This window comes from Spermophilus citellus, assembly GCF_964194105.1.
Source record: "Spermophilus citellus genome assembly, chromosome: 10".
In the NCBI taxonomy this organism is placed as follows: Eukaryota; Metazoa; Chordata; class Mammalia; order Rodentia; family Sciuridae; genus Spermophilus; species Spermophilus citellus.
In genome coordinates this window covers 134,624,488-134,651,345 of record NC_138197.1, presented here as the reverse complement: position 1 = coordinate 134,651,345, position 26,858 = coordinate 134,624,488, and the positions used below count along the sequence as shown (strand labels likewise).

Genomic DNA, 26,858 nt, shown 5'->3' with positions numbered 1-26,858 from the left:
CCAGACACAGCACTGACAGGCGACCCGACAGTGCTTAGAACAAAGCACTCTGGGGGTGGTTTCACCCCGGCCATTGTTTGCAACTGGCAGCTCCTGGTTATAATAAAAGCAGGTGGATCACCAGCTGGACTCAAGGAGCCTGCTCATCTGCTCCAGAGACCTGAGCCCCACCCATCAGGTACAGTGGCTACTGGAGTCCTGGCTGCTGGGCCCGTCCCTCCGACTGGGCCTCCAACCAGCTGCACCCCTGGCTCACCTCAGTGGTTTTCCTCTCACAGACACTCACTCTTTCAACTGGTTTGCCCCTGTCACTCAGCTCAGGGCACAGTCAGGCAGGGTGACTTTAACAGGTGCCTGGGGTTCGTGATGTCCTCTAAATGAAAGAATGAATGAGTAAATGTGTGCCCTCCCAACGGCCATCCTGGGCCTCCAAGCTCCATGGCCTTACCCAGCACTCAGCCTGTAGCCAGAGCCCCCTGTGCAGCTGGGGACAGCAGTGGAAACAAGAACCACAGAAAGACCCCCCCCCCAGATCCGCACCCCCACAAGCGAGGACACTTCCTATTCCCAGGGGGCAAAGCCCTCCTGGTCAGATGTAAAATGGGCCAATGAGTCATGGCCCAAGTATCAGAAGAAACATCTTACTGCCCTTCCTCAGTGCAGCCCAAATCAATTCCTGGGTAATCCGATTTGGTTATCTCTCAATGATAGTAGAAAGACAGAGGTGTGGCTGCCTTAGGGGGAGATTAAGAGGAGTTACTGGTGGGGGACACATTAAAGATAACAGCTAACTGTGCTGTATTGGCCTGGCCCAAAGAAGCCCTGGGCCTGGGCTTGTGTGTCTGCAGGAATGAGTCTTATGGATTATTCCTAATGTCACTTAAGCACCATTCATCAATCCTACCTAGCAACTGTAATCAAAAGGCTTCAACTTGATTGCAGGAATCTGCTCTGGGAGGAGGGCTAATCGATCCTTCTTGCTAGTCTACCCCATGGATGAGTGAGCCACCAAGCCATAAGTAATATCAGAATGTCTGGACACCTGGGGAAGAGTCACACCATCCAAGAGCATCTCAAAGCCCTCTGGGAAGCTCCCTGCTGGGCCACCTGGTGTAAGCTGGCTGCTCTTCTGGGCCCCAGTAGCTGTCAAGCTGTCCTGAGGCTGTGGGAGGTCCCAAGGGTGGGACTGGTAGTTTCTAGGGGTAAAGTAGAGGAGGCCTCACTCTTCTTCACCCAGTGCCTCAGTCTGTGCCAAAAACGAGGCCCTTTCCCAAGGGAGATGGACCCATGGGCCCCAAACACAGTGCCTCTGGAGAGGAGCCATGGGAAGGCAACGTCCAGTTCCACAGAGGGCCTTGGGCAGCCCAAGTGCACAGCTCCATAGTGTCAAAAGCAGAATGGAAGGACTGGTTTAGGAGCTGGGTGGATGCGGGGCACTGGGTCTTCTCTAAAGAAGCCAAGGGCATCGGTATCTGAGAAACCCTGGCCTCGTGTCCAGGAGGAAGCAGCCTCCTATCTCTACACACCCAGAATGCCATGAGGCCATCCACCCAGGACCTCTGTGAAGAGGAGTGCACAGGGAAGGGCTGATTCACCAGGTGGCTTGGCATCACCCACCAGCATGGGCAGAAGAAGGGTGCAGCCAGGACAGCGAGCAGAAGAAGAGGGAAGGCTGCACATGGACTGTGCATTCCTGGAAGTTTCCAGGCCTTCCCTGTCTGTGCAGGGGAGGAGGGCTGCTCCAGACCTCATCCCCAGGCCCGCAGATTTCCTCCTGTGTCTCTGACAGGGCTCCAGGGACCAATCCTGGGCAGGCTCCTCCTGGCAGGGCCATCTGTGCCTCAATAGCTCAGCTGGCCCTTGCTGCACATGCAGGTCCACTGGGTGCCTGCCAGAGAGCACGGGGCCCCAGGGGACAGTAGGCTGCCCCACCTGCTGGGAGAGGCTCTCATCCCTGGGCTCAGCATCCTCACTGGTGGGCTGCCATTCCTCTGAAGACGTGGGGCATGGACAGTGAGGCTTAAGATGCAAGCCTACTCCTGGACACTGGCCAAGAATAACTAACCAACCCCTGCTGCAGGGCTTCTTACTACCTTTCCAGTAAAACCCAGGCTGAAAGTCCTCTACTGGTGGGACACTTCCCTTTTGTTTTGAGGAATGTTAAAGAGTCACTGCCAATACTTCACACAAGAGATTCATGGACTTTGAAGGGCCAAAGCAGCTTTTAGGGCTCATCAATTTGTAGACTCTATGTCTGCTCCACCAAGGCAGAGAGGGTTGGCGATGGGGGCAGGTGGCTCCATCCTGATCCATCTAGATGGTTCCCTTCCCTTGGGAGAGAGTCAGAGCTTCTAGGGGAAAAGGTTTCCTCAGGGCCAAGGCTTGGGTAGGGGAGCATCCTTGCCAATACCATCCACCCACCCACCCATTCATCTATCCACCCAACACTGGGGAGTTGTGTGGCTCTCAACATCTCCACGGTGCAGTCACCCTCAGGGCCTGTGCATTACCCTTGGCCCTCACCACCAGTGAGTCCCTGAGGACAAAGGTTAAAACATCATAGTGCCTGGCTGAGAGCAGCAGGATAATGTCCAAATGAATGATGAATGATGGGTGGTAGATGAGTGCATGTATCAGTGGGAGGGTAGATAGGTAGATGGATGGATGGGTAGATGGATGGTTGGATATATATGGATGGCTGGATGGGGGGCGAATAGGTGAATGGGTGGGTAGATGGGTAGATGGATGGTGGGTGGGTGGGTGGATACGTAGGTGAATGGATGGATGGATGGTAGATGGGTAGATGAGTAGGTAGATGGATGCATAGATGGAAGGATGGGTAAATATATGAATGGCTAGGTGGGTGGGTGGTGGGTGGATATATGGGTAGATGCCTAGGTGGATGGATGGTGGGTGGGTGGATGGGAAGATGAGTAGATAGGTAAATGGGTAAATGAATAGGTACATGGGTGGGTAGACGAGAAGGTAGCTAGCTAGGCATGAAGGTGGCTGGGTGGGGATGGGCCTTCAAACAGGCTCCATGGTGCTAATCTTCCCACTGGGAACCTGGAGGGCAGCCAATGCCATGAGGCCTCCAGGGCCCAGTGGTGGCAGATACAGGCGCATACTCCCCATCCAGAAGAAGTCTGAGCACACAGGAGGCTAATGTTGCTTATGATCCATTAGCACCATGACTGCCAAAACCAATGCATAAAAAGCCAAATATATTCCATGCCAGATCACCATTTGGAAGAACAGTTTCAGTCACAACTCAAAATATTATCCAGCTAAGCTCTATTTTGGAACTAGTGGAATTTGCTATAGGAAACTGTAGTCTTTAAGGTATTAGCCAAGCCACTTCCTTCCTCCCTCCCTGTAGGGCTCCCTTATTCTCTCCTCTTCATTCTTCCTCCTAGGAAAAAAAAAAAGCTACAAATAGGAAAAGAAGCCCCCGGAAGCAGGTATTAGTAAAAATTTCATACCCTGTAAAATGGTGGTGCCCTACTTCAGAATGGGGTGCTAGGAGGGTTTCCCCAGGCATTTAGAGGAGTTGGGCTACCCTGGGTTCAGCTCACCAAGCCTCATGCTAGCTGTGGCCAAGTCATGGTGCCTGGACCTCCTTCTTGGTGGGTGGGCATGAGGGAAGACGAGTAGGGTAGACTGAAGATTAAAGGCAGATACCAACTGGAGCCTGGGAGCTCCGTGGAGACAGTAGAGCAGTGTCAGGATGGCTGGGGGTAAGCTGTGTGCTCTGGGGCCTGAGAAAGAAGGATGGAGCAATCTGCTCGAGGAAGATGATGTGGAACATTAGCACTGCCCTGAAGGCAAGGGGTCCCGGGCCAAGACCAGGCCTCCTTCAGTTCCAGAGCTGGATCCAAGCATGCTGTGACTGGGGCTGGGGCACCGAGTTGTCACTTCACAGACAAGCCCCAGAAGCATGGGGAGCCTTTTGGGGAAGGTGGGGGCAAGGCTGGGCTCCCCCACAGGCCCTGCTGGTGGCCAAGCAGAATAGCTTCCGGGTGAACAAGCCCTGTTTCCTGAAACGGGCTCTATGGCAACACTCTGCACCCCGATGAGCTCCATCTAAAATAAGTAGAGCAAACTGAGCCACCCCAGGGAGAATGGAGAGATTCAGCACATACATTCAGAGTGGTGAGACCTTTTCAATTGATTTCTAAACACATACAGCTCAATTTCTACTCAAAATTATGTCCACAGCGCCAAACGAGGAGGAACTGCTTTAAAATTGCTGGGCTTCATTTTGGACGTCACTGCCGTTCCTAGTGACCGTCTCCAAAGTGACAGATAATGATTATAAAAGATGTTAATGTGGCGGGGAGTGCAGACAGAATCACAGATTGGTATTTAGAGTGAGATTCTGATCAAGAGTGATAATGTGAGAGGAGATGTCACATCACTTGACGCCATGACAGGTTCGTAGGCTGGTTTTCATGTACTGGCAGGAATTAGGTTTTATTACAATAGGATTATTTGAAGACATAAAACACGGCCCTGAGAACGGGGCTTCTGCAGCGACTCTGAATACAAATATGCACCTTAGGAAGGCAGGGTGGGTGTGGGGATGCTGGCAGGCCCACCTCCTCTGAGCCAGGAGGCCAGCCTCCTAAGTGGCAGGGGAGGCTGGCCCTTGGGAGAGGGGAGGACTGTGCTCCATAGACAAGAGGGCAGTGGGCCCCCGCATGGGGAGTGCAGCACATAATTCTGAGCAGAAGTTGAGCTGCACGTATTTAGAAATCAATTGAAAAGATCTCATCACTCAGCTCTGACTGTGTGTGCCCGATTTATCCATTCTTCCTGAGGAGGCTCAGTTTGCTCCACTGATTTTTAGACGGAGCTCAACGCTATAAAAAGTGCTCCATGGAGAGCAGGGCTTGTGGGCCCCGCCACCGGGCCCTCCCCTGCAGCTCACCACCCAGAACAACGAGGATCCCAGTGCTAGCCCCACGGGGGGCTCTCCATAGCTCACGTTTGGGTAAACTCCTGGCTCAAGGTCCACACCCTGAGCAGGACGGGGGAAGGCGTGACCACACTGGTGCTTATGGCCTGGTACCTGTGGACTGAGCCAGTGGCATCCTCCAAGGTGTTAGCCTTGGCAAACTCTGCCCCAGATGCTCAATGACATGGGACCATTCTTAAGAGGCATCAGGCCTTGGTACCTAAGCCTTATGGTGACAGACAAGTATAAACGAAGCAACCAGACATATTAAGTAAACTTCTGGCAAAGGCTCAGCAAAGGTCTCCCAAGGGCATTGGCCGAGCGGGGCCCACATCTAGGTGAGGCCATCAGGTGGAATGGCTGGAAGGCCAGCAGCTGCCAAGCTGTGCTGGGAGCGTCTGAAGGACCAGATGCTATGGTTCCCAAGCTCGTTTCCCCAGACTGACCTGTTCAGGTCTAACCTGCAATCCTGGCCTTGATGGGGCCTGAGGTCATGAGGGAGGGCGCTTCACGAATGGCATTAGGGCCTCTATAAAGGAGGCCTGAGAGAGACCCCTACCTCTTCCGCCCAGGAAGGACACAGCCCTGCACTGCATCTATTTGTGCCTTGTTGTGGCTTCTGGCCTCAGCACGGGGAGCGACAGGTGCTCCCTGTTTATTGGCCACCCAGTCTAGACCCAGTCCCCAACATCTGGAAGCCCACAGGTATCACTGAACACCCTGAGGACAAAGCAACGAGGATCTCCCGGGTCGTGCCTCCACCTAAACCTGCCCCCCAGCTCCTATGGAAGGAAGCAGCAGGTGACCCAGGCAGGGGCCAGAAAACACAGTGCATTCAGCTTCTCCAGGAACCTGCTGTTGGCCAGTCCCAAGCTGCCAGTGACTACTGTCCACTGCCTCGCCTGCTCCCCCAGAGGCCGAGCATGCTGTAGAACAGGGATTGGTGTCCTCAGCTGGGAGCACACAGCAGCCAGGCTTAGGCAGTCACCTGACCAGCAGGGCAAGGACCCAAGACATAGCTGAAGCACTTCCCCTGGGTACCCACCAGGACCAGGGCTAATGCATGGAATTTCAGGGGCACTAGGAACCCCTACTGAATGGCAGTCATGACACTAAGGACAATAGTCCATGCAGCAGCTGTGTTTCCAGGGTACTTATCTATCACAGGGGAAACAATCTGGCCTAGTCCAGGGTGGCTGTCAGTGGCAGGACCAGACCCCAGCTAGGAGAGGTGAACCTGGTGGTTACTCCTCTGAGTCTGGGCTCTACCCACTGTAGGACCTCCCTTCCCCAGCTGCCACGTCACTTCAGCCAGGCTGGTGACCACGCTTCCATGTCTCTCTCTTCCCCACTGAGAGAGCTCAGGGGCTCTCAGGAATATGCAGTGGTCCCAGGACCCGGGCCTGAATGGGGTCCTGCATGGCTGTTGCCTTTGCTCACTGGTCCTGTGATTGTGGCAGGGAAGCCCCCAAGGGGAGACAGAGGCCCAGCTCTAGGACACTGAAGGGCACAGCATGCAGCTGTATGCAGAGACATCTCAGCACCCCAATGCCAGGGTCCCCGGAGCCCAGAGAGCTGCCCCATGAGGAAAGTATGCCCTTGGCCCCCTGCTGAGGGGCAGTGATGGGATACCCAGGCTCCATAGTGGCCAACCCAGGCCCAGATGTCCCTAGTCTCTAGTGTCCAGCCTGACTGGACCCTGCCACCCCTGCCAGCCATGCTGAGAATCAGACACACTAAATAAGAGAAGAGCAAATATTTTTTCTTTGCAGGAGGAATTAAAAGATCAATGCAACTTCTTCTGTGTGCTTTATCTCAAAAAACAAACACCCCAAAGTTGAATTGAGAAATCCTGACATGTTTGCCCTGAAAATCCTCAAAGTAATTACAGTAACAAAGGAATGCACAGGCCCAGGGCTTCGCGGAGGGGAAGGGGTTCCTAGGACAGCCCAAGTTCTCCTCAAGCTCTTTCATGCCACCTTGTCGTTACTATTTTATTCTTTTGTGCCAGCACACGGGTGGGGACTCAGAAAGGACCTGTGGCCTACTGTGTTTAGTTCTTGCTCCACTGCTCTGGGTAGGGCTGCGACACAGGCCAGCAGGGCACCTGTGGGCTATGGTGGCCAAGGGCCTGGGCACTGGCAGCTCCCACCACTGAGGGCCCGAGTGTGCCAGGGTTAGAGCACCCTCCACGGAGGCCACTCTTGCTCTGGAGGTCCAGGGCCCTGGGTGTGCATGCTGGGGGCCAAATGGCCACTAGGGGTCACCCAGGACGAGGGTCCCCAAGGCTCTGGTCTGAAGAGGTGTGTTCACAGCCTGATGTTTCAGGTCTCCCTGACACGGCAGAGCAGTGAGGCCAGGAAAGCTCCAACCTCACCCTGTTAATCAATAGAAACCGAGGACCACCCCCTCACTTTCCCCATTTCCTGGTTCTCGTCAGAGCTGAGCTGGGTGAGAAGCATGGCCCAAGGAGGGGGGCAGTGGGACCACCAGGCTACGGGGAGTAGAAAAGGCAGGAGCCAAGGCCCAGCGGCCAGATCCACGAGAGGTGTGGAGCCTGGGGGGGCCAGGGCCCCAGACCTCCTGGCTGCTAAGAGGGGAGGGTGGAGCAGTGGGAGAGGAGGCCCAGGAACTTGGTGGAAGGACCTCAGCCCTGCATGTCACCGAGCCCCACTTCCCTCTGTAAGTATAGATCGGGGACTCCAAAGGCACTCACTACCTTTTCCACCACCCTCACCCAGTCTGCCAGCTTGCACTGGGCAGTTAGTGTGGCCTTCTAAATTGCTTCCCTGCCAATCTACTCAGCCAGAGCGGCTGCCCCATGGGAGCCCAGGACAGGCGTGGGACAGGGCCGGTGTTTGGTGACGTGCCCCAGCAGAGGAATCAAGCACGCACTGCCCCTCCGGCTGCCAGTCCCTTTCTGAGTTGCCACTCCTGCCACCACCTAAGCCCTGCTCTGGGCACTGGGAGATTTCACAGAGAGAAAGGTCCAATCTCCGAGCACCAGGCTCAGCCTTCACCCTACCTCCTCCTTGGCCCTCGAGAGTGGCTCTGCGCCTGCCCACCTCATCCTGGACGACGCCACACACACACACACACACACACACACACACACACACACACACCCCTGGTTTCCAGCCCTCACAGCCTCCGTGCCCTCTGCCAGGGACATGTCTTTGGGTGGAAGCCAGCCTGTGTGGCCAGAGCCCACCCTTCCCCAGCCCCAAGGCCACCTGCATGCGCTTCTACCCTGTCCAATCTCGCTGTCCTCCCCATCAGAACCAAGGCTCCCCGAGGCACCTGCCCTTCAGCCGTCCTACCCTGGTGACACCTGGCACATGCCTCAGTATGCCCACTACATGAAGAGCCAGGGAGGGGGAAATGGATCCAATTTGAGGGGCACTGGGACATCAGGATGATAGAAAGAAGTGCCCGGCCCAGCCCTGGTCCACCACAGGTGCTCAGAGGAGGTAGTGCTAGGAAGGTGGCCCTAGATGGCTTCCTTCACCCTCCCAGGTTGGGGGTAGGAGGCTGAACCTCACAGGGTCTGGTAACCATGGGGAGAAGGTGGGGATGATCCCCACAATACAGGCTCAGGGAATGTGCAGCAAAGCCACAGGCCATGGCCCTTCCTCGGGTGGGGGTCAGGGTTGGGGTCGGGATCAGGCCATGAACTTAGTGGCCTGATGGCTGAAGCCAGTGTGGGTGCATGGGGTGAAGGGCAGTGTGGCTGGAAGGGAACAGGGTAGACAGCAATGGGTTCCCCGGGACCAGCTTCCCGTCTGGGCTGCATGTCCTGCCCAGCACACAGCACCATGATTTCGGAGTGGAGTTGCTCCACTGTCACCTCAGAAACTCAGGACACTGTCACATGAGCATAAAGGACACTAGCTGCACAGCACAAGGGGGCTCTCCGTGAAGAAAACCAGGAACTGAGTGATCCAGCTAGTCCCAAGCTCAGGGACACGGCCTCCTGCAGCAGCCTCCTCCTGGCCAGAGGTGAGCACACATCAGGTACGCTCCACCTCAGCCTCCTGGGGCCGACTGCGAAGCCTGCGGGCTGGTGGCGACCCTCTATGCTTTACTGTGAAACACTTGCAGGTCGGCCCCGCTGAGGTGGTTTGGGCAGGTGGCCTGTGAAGAGCATGTTCCGGTAGACCACGTGGGCTAGTGCCACTACTGCCCTGTGCTAGACTTGTGGGGCAGCCACAAAGGGCTGCGAGATGGGACCTGGGATAGCTGCAAGGGGAACATTTTATTTTATTTTATTTTACTGTTCTGGGGATTGAACTCAGGGGCACTTAACCACTGAGCCACATCCCCAGCCCTTTTTTGTATTTTATTTAGAGACAGGGTCTCACTGAGTTGCTTAGGGCCGCAACAAGTTGCTAAGGCTGCTTTGAACTTGCAATCCTCCTGCCTCAGCCTCTGGAGCTGCTGAATCACAGGCGAGTGCCATGGCGCCCGGCTGAGGGGAACATTTTAATAAGGCCCAAGATGTAATCACATTTCTTCAGGGAATGAACAGATGAGCTTCCCTAAGTTTATCTGCCTCAGATAGCAAACCCCATTAATGAGATAATAAGTGCTTTTCAATTAATGATTTGAGTGGTGGATGTAATTTTTTCTTTAATGGCAAGATTAATTCAGAAGCAGAAATGAGCAGGGGGGGGGGAATGCTGGCAAGTTCTTCTGACCCCCCCCCAACTCACCTGCAGGCAGGTTCTGCAGGAAGCTTGGGCCAGGTCCCCAGGACAGCTGGAGCAGACCCAGGGGAAGGCACTAAGTCCTGGGGTCCAGGTACCACCCTCTTCTCAGGGAAAAGAAATTCTCTGAAGAAATGGCAGTAGAAAGGGAGGTCTCCTTAGCCTGAGGATACCACCCAGGGAAGGGCAGGCACCTTACATGAACACACAGGGGTGACCCCACAGTGCAGCCAGTCCTGGGCTGGCTCCCTGCAAAGCCAAGGACAGGACCACCCCCGTCCTGTCCCCTGTCAACCAGCAGGTACGCTGCTGCAGGTGGAATCCCCGACACCTAGGGGCCTGCCATGTGGCTGCGGGACAGGGAAGTGTGTCCTAGAAGGCCACTGCTAACCAGCCACTGGCCACCAGTTCTGCAGCTCTGCTGCCAGCTGGAGTCACTGCTCGAGGTCAAGGAGGGACCAGGGGGCCCCACACGCCTCTGTCACCCAGTGACATCACAGGAGTCTTTGTTTGTGCAGGTATAGTCTGTGACATTCGTGGTGTCTGCACAACAACAAAACCGCCTGTGGGTGGGGTCCGGCATGAAGCAGTGACAGCAGTGTCTGGAACTTCAGAGGCATCTAGGCGTGGAACCCAAAGCCAGGCCCCGGCAGCCCGGTCACAGCCAGGCGGGCCTCCTACCACCCCATTCCGTCCTTGCCCCAACACCACAGAGGCCCTGCCCGAAGCAGGGCAGGACACAGCTGCACCACTGGACGCCTGCCTGCTCGTGAGGATGCAGCAGGGTCTCTGTCATTCTACTCTGAGGTTACCACCTGCGGATGATCTGGCCAGGACTCCTCCTGCGCATGTGGGAACGTGACAGTGTGACCCTCCCTGGCCTGCACCTGTGCTCCAGGGCCATCCGTCAAGGAGGCACAGGCAGCTGAACCCCACATGAGCGTTCCTACACACGTCACCGAGAACGCGAGTCTCCACTTCCCAGCCCCCTCCTTCACGTCCCGAGAGCCACAGAGCTTCTGGAGGTCGGAGCGAGCTCACACTACACTGGGCTGAACTCCCTGAAGGAACGTTGAGTTCAAGGCCTTGGGTGAAACTGAACCACGATCATCAGGTCCAAGTTGACATTAAGATGCCACTGAGGTCCTGGGTTCCACACTCCGAGGCACTCCGTGTCCCTTCAGACCGCACGGAACTTGGGTCCAACTGAGGGTGGAGTTGAGCCTCACATCCTCCTGCTGCCCGTGGTGGGAGCAGCAAAGACGAGGAAGGCCACCTGGTGGGAGAGGAGCTGGAGACAGAGGAGTGGCTGCCCTGCACCCAGAAGGCAGCGAGCCCCATCCTGTGGCGAGCACGGTCCCGCGCTCAGGAAACTCCCTGCCATCACATGGCAGGTGGGCTGGAGGGAGGCTGGAGGGAGGCTGGAGGGAGGCAGGAGGGAGGCAGGAGGGAGCAGGTCCTTTGACAGAACAGGGATGGTGTTAGCTGCTTTGTGGGGTAGCCTTCCAGGCAGAGGAGGGACAAGGCTGGGGCTACCACGCCACCAACCTGCTGCGGGGGACATGCTGGGAGTGTGCAGGCCCCACTCTGGCCTCTACCCAGGCCGTAGAAGGTTTGGGGCAGAGCTGTCTCACAAGTTGTTAGTGGCCCTCTAGGATGTCAGTGCAGAAGGGCTTGGAAGCTTCTAGAACCCATGCCACTGTGGTGACTCCTTACTGCCCTTTATAAAGACTGGTCTGAGGTGAAGGAGGGGAAGCTGCTCTGGCCTGGGAGACACAGCAAAGAACCAGCTCTTAGGCTCTGTGCTTGCTGCAGCTAACACCCCTTCTGCTGAGAAAAAAGGACTGCAGTGTGGCAGGGGACCGCCAAGGCCAGGCCCTGACCCTGCTTCCCCAGAGGAGGCCACCATTGTCTTCCTCACGCAGGCAGGAGAGGCTTGCTGGCCTGTCGCCCAGCACGGGAGAGCTCAGATCCCCTGCTCCTGGCCCCGTCAGGCCCAGGGGGCAGCTTCACCACGGCAGGTCAAGCAGAGCAGCTCAGCTGGGGCGCCTGCAGAGTGCACCTGCTGAGGACTCCGCCTCCAGGGACACGGGTGCTGTGAGACCTCAGGGCACACGCCAGCTGCTGTACCCTCAGGTAAGCAAACGCAGACTCCCAGAGCCAGAGGGCCCAGCAGCATCTGCATGTGACCTGGAGGGGTGCCAAGCATGGACCCCAGGGCCTGAGTCAGAGCGGGGTCTGGGTTTAGAGAGCTCCTGCTCTTCCTGCCTCCTTCCCGAGCACTGGCCACAGCAGAGAGAAGGGACGAGAGCAGCGTCGAGGGGCCGCCGGGGGCCCACCTTCCACAAGGCGCTCTAAACAGGAGGCAACGGGTGCGGTCTCGAGTGAGGATGGACTTGCCCTGCCCGCTGCTCTGGCAGTGTTCATGGTTTAGATGTGAGGTGTCCCCCAGCAGCTCAGGTGTGGGACAATGCCAGGAAGTTCAGAGTGAAGGATGGTGATGAGATCCTGGACTCTCAGTGCACTAATTCTCCCCATGGGGGTTAACTGGCTGGTGCCTGGGGCAGGGGAGGCTGGAGGAGCTGGGTCACTGGGGCGAGCCTTGGGGTTGTATTTGTTCCTGGTGAGGGCATGCTCTCTCTGCTTCCTGGTGCCACGTTCCCGGCTGCTTTCCTCCTCCACGCTCTTCTGCCATAGTGTCTGCCTCCCATCGGGCCAGAGAAATGGAGCCTCAGGCTGTGGACCAAGACCTCTGAGACCATGAGCTACACGTAAGCTTTTCCTCCCCTGACGGTTCTTGTCCGGTCTTTTGTCCCAGCAGTGGAAAAGCTGCCTAAAGCAGGTAGGATGGTGAAGACACCTCAGCATGGTGACCCTGGGCAAGGGGACAGGACTGCAGCAGGGGACAGGAATGTAGACAGTGAGGGACAGGAAGTCAGACGGCACCCTCTCCCTCAGAAGAGCAGCAAAGGCTGGGAAAGAGCAGAGCGGCAGCACCTGGCAAGCCTGCCAGCCTCCTTCACCCTCGGGAGAGGCGGGCATCAGTCCAGACACATGGAGCCCCCTTCCCTTGAGGGGCCAGGGCTGTATCTGACCAGAGGAGGAAGAAGCAAGAGATGAGCAGTGGTCACTCAGGCAGTGGGGGTGGCAAACGGCCACAGGGTCACGGAGGGCAGGCTGTGAAGGACGCAGGGGTCATGTGCTCATAGTGCACGACTTCCAGCATGAGGACAATGACATGCGCAGGAGAGCCACCAGGCCCATGGCACGCGAACAGCTCCAGGGAAGGACCATGTCACAGTGACCCCGAGCACGTGCCCACCGTGGGTGCTGAGAACCTACGTTCTCACCTTCCCTCTCCTGCTGTGGAAATTCACCTCCTGAGGCTGAAAAACTCAGCCATGGCTAAGAGACAAATACAAAAACGGAACAGAGACATGAATGGCTGCCAGCGGTGGGCAGGGCTGGGAAGCAGGTGGGACGCTGTCCTTCAAAACGTGCACACACATGCAGCTTGGACAGCGTGGACACTGTGCATGCTTAAAGTGTGGGCGTGGGACACAGGTCTCTGGGAACAGCCCGCCCCTTCTCCTAGCTCTGTGACTTGAGGAAATGCTATGTGAGGGAAGCCACCAGGTTGGCAGACCTTGGCATCTCCATAGGCCAGCAAGGGTCGTGAAACCAAAGGTCAGTGGCCTCTCAACTATGCTGTCATTCGTGAGAAATCGCAATGGCACCGCACCCGCTTCCCAGCAGGCACATTGAGACCACTTGGTGGTGGGCATTTGCTGTAGCACAGTCAAGACAAAAACATGAGGGGAACAAATGACCCTGAGACCTGGATGCACAGTGAACAGGTGCACAGATGCCAGCCCAGACCAATCAGGCAGGTGGCCAGTACAGAGGTCCTCAGACAGGGCGACCTTGGGCTCACTGGGCCCACAGTCACACAGCCTCAACCGATATGTGAACACTGGGGTTTGGATGGCCTCTGAAGGTGGGCAACACCCTGAAGGCCTTGAGCACAGAGTGGACATCACCTCATGCCTGGGGGTCTGAGGTGACTGTTAGGGTGCCAGCATGGCCCCAGGCCACACAGGCTGAAGTCTCAGCTGCTTGTCCTCAGAGGAAGTGGGATTCATCTCAGAAGGATGACTGAATACACAGGTGTGTCTGCAACCCCATGCAGATGCCATTTCTTTCAAACCTGCCCTTCGAGTCAGTTGTTAAAGGTAAAGTGACCAAGCTCATCTGGAATCAATGAGGCACCCACAGCACTCCCTGGAAGTCACCAATCAGGAGGGCAGGGCAAGCACATCCTCCCTACTACAAGGTTCTGCATCAGGGTGGGCAGGACCCTGGGACTGGCGGAGTGGACCAGTTCTTCTTGCCTCCCCCAGCTACCTTGCTGAGTCTCCAAGGGGACATCTCTGGAGGAAGCAGTGAGGAACAGAGGAAAGTGTGGAGAGGATGACCAGAGGGAGGGATGGGCCAGGGGGTGAGGACTGTGTCCATGCCTCAGGGGCTCCTGCGGGCTGGGCGTGAGCGGCTTAGGGGCCTAGGTGAAGACTGGGCCCAAGAGAAGGAGCGCCAGGCACTCTCCATGAGAACAGGCACCTGGACACTCTTTGGCAAGCCTGGGTCTGAGGGCAGTGTGCTCTCTGTGCCCAGAGCCTCCTGCCACCTGGAAAACACTCACTACTCAGACAAGGACCCTGAAGCAGAGGTCCCCTCTCCCTGCTCACTAGGGCAGAGAGAGTGGCTGGCCAAGCACGAAAGCGAATGCCACTGGACAGGAACTCTGCTTGCAGTAACAGAAGCACAAGGGTCATTGTGCCAGAGGAAATCCAAACACTCCTAGATGAGGCAAAGCAGTTTTCTTCAGGACTATTTAGGTAAGAATTCCCCATTTGCAAATAGAGAAAGGGTTTGTTTTTTCAGAGATTAAAAAAACAGTCAATTCTTTCCTGCCTTGCTTCCTAAGAGATTCCAACGTTGTGTGCATGTGTACTGTGTGTGCCCAAGTGCATGTGTGTGCGTGTCCCTGTGAGCCCGTGTGTGAAAAACCATCAGCTCAGGCACCTGCCCTGTCTGGTGGAGAGGTACAGAGACATTCCAGAATGCTGTTCCACCCCTCCCGGGGACAATGACCCCCCACCCCAGTCTAGGCAGGGCAAAGGGCCTTTGCCTCCGTGCCCCTGCCTAGAGTCAAGGGCCCCTGGGCTGCCCTACTGGAAAGGGGCTCCACTCGTGGGACTCCACATCTCCTGCACCCTTTCAGCTGGGAGGACACTGCTGGCCTTGACCACAGCCACACTACTGCAGCCCAGAGCATCTTCACAGAACTTCCACCTCTCAAGTGACCCCTCCCTGCCGCCCTCACAGATGGCACCAAACCCCTCCTAGGAGGCTCTGTCTCCTCAGCTGGCCACTCTGGCCCTCATTCTAGGGAATACCACGGCTCTCCTGGCCTCCTGCATCCTCCCTCCTACATGGTCCTGGGCCCTGGTAACACAATGCTCTGCAGGGCAGGTGGGGTATGGAGGAGCAGAGGCCCTGTGGGAAGGGCCTAGGTGGCTTGCACAGGGTCTGCTGCCCACTGCCTGCTGGGCACCCACAAGGCTGGATATGCTCTCCTGTGCTGTTCTGCCCAAGGGAAGCACTGCTGTCTGCCCCCTTGCCTCCCTGCAAGTTCCTTCCTCCTGACCCTCAGCACCATACCCCATCGCACTCTTGGTCCACTGGCCCCGCCTGTCCCCTCTGGCAGACCAAGGCCAACCTGGCTGCTCCACAGGATCTGGACCTCCAGTTAGCCCGCCCGCTCTGTGGTGAAGTCCCCACCACCCTCTGCAGCTCCCCACAAGGACTCCTTCCAGCTGTGAGTGCATCTGCCACCAACCTACTACGTGCAGACACCATAGACAGTGTCCTCCTCCCGGGCTTCCCAAAGCCACCCAGCATGGGTGGCCAGGTCTGGGCCCCTGGAGGCCTACTCCACAGCCTGCTGCGCCTCCCAGTGGTGTGGACCATGCTGCAACGCAGTCGCCTCCAGTGGCCCAGAGGCAGAGTCCACTGAGAGACTTGGTTTCCATTCACCCAATGTTGTCTTTAAAACATCTGGAAATGGTAGGAAGGAGGCAACTGATCTTTGCGTTGGCATTTCATGACATTTGCTGCTCCAAGTGAACATTGGGTGAAACAAACCCACGCAAGGACACGCTGACTCAGGGCCATCTGCCAACCAGCAGGCAGGACGATGTCCCCGAAATAAGTAACTGGGCCCGGGGTATATGTGACTCAGGACAGTGGTGGACATTCCCAGAGGAAGCTGGACTTCCAAGCAAAGCATACAGAGACACAAGCCTGTCAGGACCACGGGCAGGAAGGCCACCTGCCAGTTGGCACACAGCACAACACTAGGGAGAGGTCTGGCTGGAGGACGTGCAGTCAAGGTCACATAACGCACAGGGGCCAGAGACACCAGGGACTTCAGGATAAGGGTCTTGAGTGGCCTCTAACAGAAGTCCATGCTGCCCCAAGCAGGAGGAGGAAACACCACCCAGAAAGCATCCAGGTTCTCTGGCTTCATGCCTGACTGAAGGCTGGGGAGGCCAGGGGAGGCCGAGGCCTTCCCACCACCAGCCTTCCTGAGGTGCTGGCAGACAGAAGAGCAGGGGATGCTCTTCGGCTTCTGAGTGGGGTTGGAGCTGGTGGACCTAAGGAGACATTATTCCAGGGAAAAGAAACTCCAGATAGACGCCCCCTCCCCAAGTAGGTGCTATCTCCTACCCGCCCTCCAGGTGTAATTCCAGAGCAGAAAGTGACCTTGAGAACAGCCTTCCTACCCAGCCTGGGAATTCCAAGTAGGCAGGGAAGCAGGGCCCGAGGCCACTGGGCACCATCATATGAGGCCAGGGGCAGGTGAGAAGAAAGGCCACTTGCGCCTCCCTGCACACCCTCTGCACACAGAAGCTCGGCTGGGTGTCTGTAAAGCTTGGGGCCGGGGCTCTTACTGTCTTCCGGTTCTTTGTGCCTATAGACGTCTGAGACTCTGCTGTCTTTCCCAGTTATTTCTTTACCAGAGATCCCTGAAGTCTGAGACCAGGGCATTTGGCTTCCACAGTGCTTAGAATGCATTCTGGGAGCAAACTGCCATGTTCTTTGGGAGGAGTGCTCCTGATTTGGACAGGCTGTCCCCAGCACTTTCCTGAACACCTACTTGGGCCTCTGGTCATTGTAAGCCACCTTTTAGTGTGAGGTTTACCAGCCACATAAGTAACATCACTTCTAGTTCCAGTCAGTGGAGGTGACTGTGGCTAGGGGTGTCCAGCACAGACTCTCATTCCTGCTCCATTCAGAGCGAAGCCTCAGAGAAGCCGGAACACAGGATCCCAGTGCTGTCCGTGTGTCTGTCGTGAGTTCACTAGCTTGGGCTCTTCCTCCCTGCCCCGTGCTGTGTGCAGCACGGCTGGACCAGAGCCTGGGAAGCAGGTGCCTTTGCACAAACATCAACTCTGGTGCCGCCTGCTCCTGTTCTGAAGAACCCAGGCACCCTGTGCGAGGACAGCCAGCGGGCTCCACTCGGACCTCCTCATGATAAAAAAGCAGGCACCTCCTGATCTGGACAGGCTGACCCAGGCACTCCCCAGGTGCTAGTGGCTGTGGGTCTGAAACAGTCTTCAGTGTGCTAGAAGACTTTCTCTTATTTCTATTTAATTAAGAGTAGTTTTTCTTCCTATGACACTCAGGAAAAGCTACTGGGTCTCCTCAGATATCCCGTGGCCTGTGCCTGGGGGGACTGACAGTGTGCAGAACGCTCAGCACAGCAGGCAGGGTTTGGCTGTCACCCTGCACTCACCCCTGCTGTGAGTGGGAGTGGGTGGTGAGGTTGTGCCTCGTGCCAGCCCGCCCGGCTGCTCAGGGGGATGCCGTTGATGGTAAACACCAGCATTTCTCCTGGGATCTGGGTTTCCGGTTAGAGGGGGATAACGCTGGACCAGCCCCACCAGAAACCCGGGTCTCTAGGCTTCCAGTGGGCTTTTCTGGTGTGGCGCCCCACGGCTGCTGCAGGGAGAGCTTCCTTCCCGTGGCCCCCCAGGAGGAGCATGAGGAGCCCGCCCCGGCTCCCCACACCACCTGCAGTTTTTCCCTCTGGACCTGGCAGTGCCACAGTGACAAGTCTTGGCCACTGAGACTTGTGAGTCCTAAGAAGCCCAGGCGGTGATGGTGGGACCCCAACACAGGAGATTTGCCAACACAAACCAATTCAAAATTCCTAGTGTAAAGAGATTTTATGGAGTATTTTTTAGTTAACAAATTGATTAATTAAATTGGTTGGCATATCATTAAGAATATTTTTATTTATACTGCAATAAAAATTAGATCCTAATTTTTAATCTGATTTGTATGTGTGTCTTCTTTCATATTAGCAATAGCTCTGTCCAATGCATGTTTATATGTGCACCTTCCTGGGCACGGCATGATGAGGGCAGAGGTACCCAGTGAGCAGGGCCTGGAGTCGCCCTGATCTGTGCTCCTGACATTCATGTACACACGTGACCCTACTGCGCACACACAGGACTTTAGTGTGCACCTGACGTACGCATGCACACGTGACTCTAGGCTACAGTCCAAACTGGGTTTTAGTCAGTTTGCATGACTGTGGCCAAAACACCTGAACAACCCAGAGGAGGCACCGTGTATTCTGGTTCAAGTTTCAGAGGTTCAGGCCTTGGCTGGCTGCCTCCACAGCCTCGGGCTTAAGGTGGGGCAGAATGTGAGCTGGGAAGGTGTGCCACCAGGAAGCAGAAAGAGAGGCTCCCCTCACCTGGGACAAAATATAAACCCCAGAGGCTCCCGCAGGGGCCACCCCCTCTAGCCACACCCACCTACCTGCCTACAGTTATCCCCCAGTGGATCCATATGGGTGGATCCACCCTCTGACGAAGTTACAACTCTGAGTCTCGTCCTTTCACCTCTGAACATTCCTGCACCGCCTCACACATGGGCCTTTGGGGACACCTCGTACCTCCCATAACAGCCCCCACATTCTTATGGGAACAACTGCCCCACGAGTCCTGAGGCGGGGCCTCTGGGAGCAGGTCAGGCCTCTTGCACAGCAGGCGTGACCTGGCTGCTCTGCAGTCTACCTGCATGCCACGTGAGCCCCCAGCAACCAGGCACCACCCTAGAAGCAGAAGGCAGCGTCGCCAGACCCCTCTCCCCCTCTCCCCTCTCCCCCAGCCTCTAGAGCTTGAGACAAGAATGCCTGCTGCTTATGAATCACCCAGCAACAGAAGCAGACGAAGGCCCTTCACACTGAAGGAGAGACGGGTGGACAGACACAGCCACTGCCCCAAAGTCACCAACACCAGCTGCCTTGCTCTGTGAGGTGGAATGCCAAGTTCCATCTCTCTGAGATTGTGGATGAAGCCACTGGAAAGACCCTGCTGGCCTTCAAGGTAAGGCTTTGGCAATATTGGAATTTATTCCCAAATTAGGGGTCCAACGGGCTGTTGAACTTTTTTAAACCTTAACTTTCTGAGTTAAAGGCTTAGCTTATTTCTTTAAAAGATGTTTTTAGATAATAAAAGCACTGTGGCTTTGAATGTGATTATGGGACCCGCACTGGCCACGCCACTTATGTTTAATTATCTTTCTGTGACCACAGGATCGTTTTCCTCTCAACCCGTGCCATCCTGAAGAGGGTTCTTTCTTCAACAGCCGAGGTTTGACCACCTACTGTCCATCTCACTGCTGTCTGGTGTAAAGGACGCTCAGGGCACACAGCTAGCTTGCTTCATGGCTGCTTTCTGATTTTGAAAGATCTAGGGCTTCAGTTAGACAACCAATTTCTGAGTGCCACAAGGGCCCTCAGAAAAAGACGTGCTCTGTAGCACCCGCCTCTGCAGGCTCAGCACCCCCGGCACCTGCCTCAGACCCAGCGACGCCCTCCGTCCCCCCCACATGTGTCCTCCCACTGCTGTAAGTCACCCACGGTTGAAATCCGGGTCTACCAGGAAAGTACACAGACCCTAGTTCCAAAAATGGCATGGCCCAGGGCCGCCACCTAGCCCCAGAGACAGACGGCATGGTCCCCTCCCTGACCACTGGCCCGGAGGCACTGCTGTGGCCTCTGTACCACGCCACATTCTCGGGATGTGCACCCGGCTGCAGCTGTGGCACAGAGTGAGCATCTCCTCCTCTGCACCCAAGAAGGTGCCACCTGGCTTCCTCACAGCCCAGTGTCCCTGCCCCTCTGCCTGTCCTTTTACTCGTGGCTAGAGGGCTCCTGCTAGTCTGGCTGTTAGCTGACCCTCTGGCTCTGTAGCTCCTTCGGTCAGTTCCCATCCTACCTCCTCCCAACAGCTATTCCTCAGCCTCAGTCACCGCTTCCCACTTCCCTCCCCTGGACTGTGTCCTGGGTCCTCTTTCCAAGGCACCTCCCTGGTCACCCCTCCCACGGCTGAGCCTGACGCTCCCCACCCTGGTGGTAAGGTCTGCTCTCCCCTCCTGCCCAGGGCCTGTCCCCACTCACCACCCAGCACTCCCCATGCTGGGCACCAAATGACTTCCCTCTGTAGTACAGGCACTCGGCAGGTCCACTCTGCGAGGAAAATACCATCCTGCGCTCTCTTTGGTCCTCTGCCCAACTGGCTCCCAGCCCCTTGACCTGCTCCTTCTATTCCCTGGTAACTGCACCAGGTGCCCATAACAAAGCGTTGTGCTGACCCTGAGGAGCAGTCCTTCACTTTTGACCCTGGAGTCCAGCTGGCCCTGCCCTCGAGTCAGAAATGGCTCAGGGAGTTCACTGAATGAACAAGAAAAATCCACAGGCCGTAAGGACAGGCTGTGAGGACAGGCCCTGAGGGTGCAGAAAGCAAACCAGATGGGGCTGGGCATGGTTGAAGCCCTCACCTGTGTTATCTGGTTTCCCTGCCAGGTGGCTACAGATGCCACAGGACCCCACCTGAGACTCAGAGAAGGAGAAGAGGGGGCTCCTGGGCCAAGCCCTACAGACCACACCTGTGGGGCTACTTCCTGTACACCCAAGAGCTCTCACCTGGACATGGGGCCCATAGCCAGGCAGAGCTCAACAGAAATTTGTGTCCAGAACCAGGGCGTTGCCCCCCGCCTCCTTCATAGGCCTACAGGGTAGGCATTTCCCATGAACACAGAAAGGCTGTCTCCAAATGAGGCAGGGCCCAGCCACCCTTCCATCAGGTGTGCACAGACGCTCAGGTACGGGGCTCCTGGGAGAAGCTCAAGGTTTCAGGACATGCCATACCCTGCCCACCAGAAATTACCTGAGCACAACTCTGCAAAGGGCCCCTTCAATCTTGTCAAATGCCACTGTCTTTAGACCAAAACCAAACATGCCAGGTCCTTGCACATGCAGAGGATTCCCAACCTCACAGTGCACCTCCGGACCCAGGCACTTCCGGGCCAGTTCTGGTAGCTAGCAGGGCAAGACGGAGCCTGCCTGGGTGCATCTCTCATCAAGAGCACAGCCATGGAGTGGCTCCAGTGGGAACTGCTAGCAGGGAGAGCTGCCGGGAAGGAGAACCACAGCAGGTGGCCAGAAAGGGCTGCAGTGGGTCCCCAGTGAAGCCAGAGCAGGAGGCTGAGACCCCTGGAGATGAGGTGGGCATGACGCAAAGGTTCTAGGGTGAATCATTTTCAAACATTCTAAGAGTCAGAAAAGCCAGCATTTAAGCTTAACGTACACCCCACAGGGGTCAAAGCCAGCACACAATGGCCTCGCAAGAAATATGTCTGTGTCCTGCTTAGGGGCTTGTGCTGCAGGGACGGAGCCCTTTCTCTGAGCACAGGGACAGGTTGCAGCCGGCCATTTGCAGGCTTGCAGGGAGGTGTGTGGGCCCAACTGGCCAGAGGAACCAGCAGGCCCCAACGGATGGCACGGGCCTTGGAGGTCTCTCACCACACCAGGACGGTGGAGAGTGCCCAGCAGACCCCAGGGACACTAGAAACTCCACACAAAGGATCTCCTTTCACCCCAAGGACTGTACAAGATCTGATGGGGAAAAGTAGCCAGGAGGGCAGAGCCCAAGCTGTGGGAAGTGAGGGTGGAACCCAGCAGCAGGCCTCAGCAAGAGACGCCAGCTTGACGGCCACTCTGCACTTTGTGTGCTTGGTGGGTGGACGCCCAGAGGGAGTGCCCAGGGCTACTCAATCAGAGCCAGGCTGCAAAAACCGATGCCAAGGTAGGTAAGCGCCGCGGGAAAGCCTTCCCAAGGACAGGCAGCTCTGGCAGGGACAGAGTGCAACCACTGAACCCCAGTGCCGGGGGAGAGGCTCCTCCTCTCCGGAGGGTACCCCTGCCCAGGGACCAGCAGACCACCTAGCCCGAGTCCCTGCCCTAAGACACTCGCCCGGTGGCCCCGAGGAGCCCCTCCACATTCACAGAATGGCTATAACCATCCAGAATTCCAGCTGCAACAGTCTCAAAAGCTAAGGGGCACCGGAAGGGGTGGCACCTCAGCCCCCACCCTCCCTCCTCAACCCCATGCCTGGCCGACCATCTAGTACCAACAGAGCCCCAGGAATACCACCCTCAGAATAAGATTCCTCGTATGACAATGTCTTAAAACAACCCAGGATTTCCCAATGGGCAAATCACAATGCCACAGGTTGCTTTGAGCCGTCTGTAGTGAAGATTCTCTTGCTGGAGACTTCACGTCCTGGGTCTCACCCACCCTGCCTGCCCTCCACAGCGTACCACGTTTCCTGAAATGCCAGGATCATAAATGCCAATTCCCCCATGCTCACCAGGACTGCTTGGGTTCTTGCTTCAATTTGTATTTCCTCTTCCTATCTCCTTTCCTGTTTAGTTCAACTCTCCACAGCACATGCTGGGTTCACATGGTGCTCTCTATCCACTCCCTGTGATACCAAAGCACCAGTCTGTTCTGAGCTTAGAGGGGGAAACTTCATCCCGTGGCTCCTGTGCCAGGCCCTGCCATCCCCACCAGGCTGCAGGGCTGCGCAGGCTCTGGTCTGTGCCCTGGTGGTCACCACACCTATGCCTGATTCTGGGCGGCATCCCCCACCCTGCTTTAGACTCAAGGTGAGCAAACAAGCTCAGAGGAGGAGGGCTGGACATTCCCACCAGCTGCCCTGAGTGCCTCTGACCAGCACAGCACTGTCTGCAGGCCAACAGCCAGCAGACTGCACTTCTGAAGTGTGATGGAAAGGGCAGCTGGCAACAGCGGCCACCCTGACCTTCAGAGCCTCAGATGGGCTATGCATGGCCCCTTGTGTCCAGAGGCTGTTCCTACATTTGGCCCTCCACCATGAGGGGCTCTCATGATTACTTTGGCCCCCAGGGCACATATAACATGTCTCTGCAAGAATAAAGAATAAGCAAGAACAAAGGTGCCTGGAAATGCCCACGGCCAGTGCGCACCTGGTCTGCCTTGAGCCACCTTGTGGGATGGGCCAGAGCAGCACTGGCCCTGCTGGGGAGCAACCAGAGGACCTAACCCTCACTCTTCACCAGAACGGGACATCACTCCAGGCTGCGGCACGTCTCACACACATGCAGCCCAGGGCCAGTCCAGAGTGGGCTCCAGAGGCTCTGGGTGCCGCAGCACGCAGCCCGGCTCCAGACAGTGCACCGCAGGCTTCTCCTACCATCCCCAACCCCAGTGTGGTCAGTCCCTCAAGGTGGCTTCTGGAATGCTATTTCCCACCTGGTGAAGCCACACACTGATGGCAGGAACACCAAGTGGCCAGGTCAGTCCTGAACCCTGACTCTTGGGGGCAGGAGGCAACTGGATCTGGAACAAGTTCTCCAGGAGACCTCTGGGAGCCAGCTGGGGCACAGGAATGCAGTCTCCCACACTGGCCACAGTCACACGGAGAGCAGCCACTGTGCCCAGGGAGGCTGGGCCCTTCACCCTTCAATAAGCAGGCCAGCTGGTCAGTGGCCTTCACAGGCAGCCCTGCTCACCAGTACCCCTGGAGATGAGAGTGCTTCCTGCAGGAGAAGGAAGCAGTGGGCGTATGAGGAGACGGGGGTACGTTACCAGCATTTATTCTGCCTTCTTTGGTGGCAGGGAAGTCACAGCCTCTCTTAGGCTTCTAGGCTCTGGAGTGTAGAGATAGGAGAGGAGCAGGTGGCCCAGAGGCCTGACCCAGCAGCCCTGCACACCTGACACGGCAGGCATGCTGCCCTGTGCGCGCGTTCACACCTCTCTACATGATGAAAGTCCTGAGTCTCACCTGCACGGGGCAACGCAGGAGCAGTGGCTGGCTGAGGTTGGCTCCAGTGTCCCCAGTGACACAACTGAGCCCACGCTAACAAGAGGGCAGCAGCTGGGCTGGAGATAACCTTACTCCTCCTCCCCAGGGAGCACCTGGGACGTGTAGGCAGGCTGGGCCCGATCTGCCTGGCTGGGGCCCTGTTGGCAACTTCTGGCCCCACAGAGGCCTCGCCTGTCCAGCCTCTCCTGGCGTCTGGCCTAGAAGCAGGAGGCAGTGCAGGGGAATGTCCATGACACCACAGCCCTCAGAGGGCAGCGGGCGGCAGGGATGCTTGGAGCCGTCTCACAAGCACAGGGCTGTAGGACAAGCAGGCCAGGAAGCTGTCTCAAGTCACCATAGTGGGGCAAGAGGACTGTGGGGTCACCTAGCCTGTCCTACCACCTATGAGATGGGGGCCTCAGGGTGAGGTGGAGAGTGACCCTGGCACATCAGTGTGGGGCTCAGTCCCGATACTGGCAGTGTCCTCTTTGCTGCACCCCTAGTCCCACCCCTGTCCAGGATATGGGCACTGGGCCTGCTCTGGGTAGGTAATGGGCAGACTTCTGTCCGTACCTCAGGTAATGGTGGCTGTCAACCCCCAGTGGCCAACCACCCCCCATGCTTTTTGGACCACCATTTAGAAGAGTTACTGGGGGTGGACCAGGGGCTGGGGACTCAGTCCATGTGACATCCCCTGGGTGGGGCACAGTGCCTGGCAGATGCACAGTGTTACGGTCTGGATATGAGGTGTCCCCCAAAAGCTCACGTGGGAGACATGCAGGAAGGTTCAGAGGAGAAATGATTGGATTGTGAGAGTCTTAACCCAACCAGTAAATTAATCCCGGATGGGAAGACCTGGGTGGTCTCTGGAGGCTGGGGGTGTGGCTGGAAGAAGTGGTCACTGGGGGCGTGGCTGTGGGGTGGATATTTTGCACCTGGCGCTGGAGTCTCTTTGCTTCCTGAGCACGGTGACGTGAGCTGCTGTCCTCCGCCACCCTCTCCCGCCATGATGTCCAGCCTCACCTCGAGCCCCGAGGACTGGAGCCGGCCTTCTCTGGACTCAGACCTCTAAAACCGCGACCCCTCGAATAGACCTTTCCCCCCTACAGTGTGCTGGTCAGATCCTCCAGTCACAGCAGCGAAAAAGCTGACTAAGACACATGCTCGATGAATCCTCTGATAAGTGGGTTCGAGTACAGCTCTCCTGCTAAATCACAAAGGAGCTGGCTCAGAGAGACTCAGACCTGTCCCAAGGTGCACAGCTACCAGGAGGTCTGGCCCGACAGAAACCCAGGCATGTGGCTTCTCATCAGGCACCATCCCTTAGGCCCCACAGTCCAGGCATAGTGAGGAGAGTTCTTCCAGGATCACACTGCCACCATCCAGGGTCACGCTGCCGAGGGCATGTGCTGGCTCTGTGGGGGCTTATCACACTCTTAGCAACTCAGGGAGCTGGCAAGTTTACCTGGCATGGCCCGCACTGTGCCACCAACTCTGTGCCCTCCCCAGAACGAGCTTCCCGGCAACAGGAGGCCAGCGGGGACATGACCAGCACTCCTTATGGCTCCTCCACAGATCACCCCAGAACCAAAACTAATAAAACTCTCTCCTTGCAGAAAATCAAACATGGGCGCTTCTAAAAAAAATGTTTACTTACTTGAAAATCTCTTTCTTCTAGTATTTCTTTCCTCCATCTCACGAGAAAAGCAGCACAAACGTACAAGTGGAAATGAGAAAAGCCCTCGGGTTCAGACTAAAAGAAAAAACAAGCGGGAGAGAGATTTAACGTGTGAGCCATCAGCCCAGCTGCGGTGCTGTCTGCGTGATGGGGCTCATCCAGTCAGGTTCAGGGAAAACCAAAGTGGGCGTCAACCTGCTCACTTTTACTTAATGACTTAATTTCAAAATTTGCGACTCATTAAAATAAACACCATTTTCTCTTTACGTACCAGCAGCCTGATAAATAGGATGGGATGAGCAGACCAGGCTGTAGGCAACGTCAGAAATAGCTGCTCATCTTCTCCCAGCACAGATGACAGCCAGCGAGGATCAAAGGCACACCCAGCCAGCGCTCACTCCAACCAGGCGCGGAATCCGCTCCTGGACGACTGAGAGGAAGGCATCTTCCATCTCAAGGAGGAAACCAGCCGAGAAGCTGAGAAGCTGGCCAGGTGGGCCCGGGGATGTGCAGGCACGCCAAGAGCCTGGCCCAGGGCCTGGTTCTACTGGGTGCTAACAGAGCAAGGAGCTGGGATAAGGCTGGGCCAGGAGGGCGCCTCACACCCCCTCTCTGTGCCAGGCACACCCTTCCCTCTGCCTTCTTTCTCTATTCACCTCCTGAAACCCGGACCACTGGCCTCCTGGAGACCCACCCAGAGCCCCAGCCGCCCTCCCAGCAGGATGCCCCCATCCCTTACCCAGTGCTACCACAAAGTGCCCTCTGCTGACTGCTGAGGCTGGGGTGCCCAAGACACCAGTCCCCAGGGTGCCGACGTCACCATTCTGCCATGCCACCTGGTTCCTACACAAATGTTCTCACTAGTTCATTAAGTTAATATAAACAAAAGACATGGCACTTAAGATGGGGACATGCTTTGGAACAAGATAGGGGATAGAAAATAGCAGGTGTCTGTGCGTTTGGGGGCTGTGATTCCAACATGGTGGTCAGACACTTAGGTGAAGACCAGAGAGGGTAAGTCCTACAGACGTGGGGCAGGGTGTTCCAGGTAGATGTAACAAAGACCCTGGGGCCAGAGACCACCTGAGACTCCAGAAACCAACAGGGCACAGGGCGCAGGTGTGAAGCAGAAGCTGAGGCTGGCTGGGAAGGGAGACCAGGCTAGGTTCCCCAGGACTCTGGCCACTGCCTGCTCCTGGGAGCCTGGGAGCTCTGGGCAGGGCAAGGATCCCATGGGGTCTCCCACTGGGAA

At 56.6% G+C, this 26,858-nt stretch overlaps 1 protein-coding gene across 3 annotated transcripts in view; it reads right to left on the bottom strand.

Moving 5' to 3' along the window:
- The window catches only part of TBC1D22A (TBC1 domain family member 22A), a 309,293-nt gene that overhangs the window by 13,547 nt on the left and 268,888 nt on the right, over positions 1 to 26,858 (bottom strand). For all 3 annotated transcript variants that reach the window (XM_081311235.1, XM_081311236.1, XM_081311237.1), the window contains one exon: positions 25,586 to 25,681. In XM_081311235.1, coding sequence (XP_081167361.1) covers positions 25,586 to 25,681 — 96 coding nt within the window. The remainder of the gene's footprint in view (positions 1 to 25,585; positions 25,682 to 26,858) is intronic.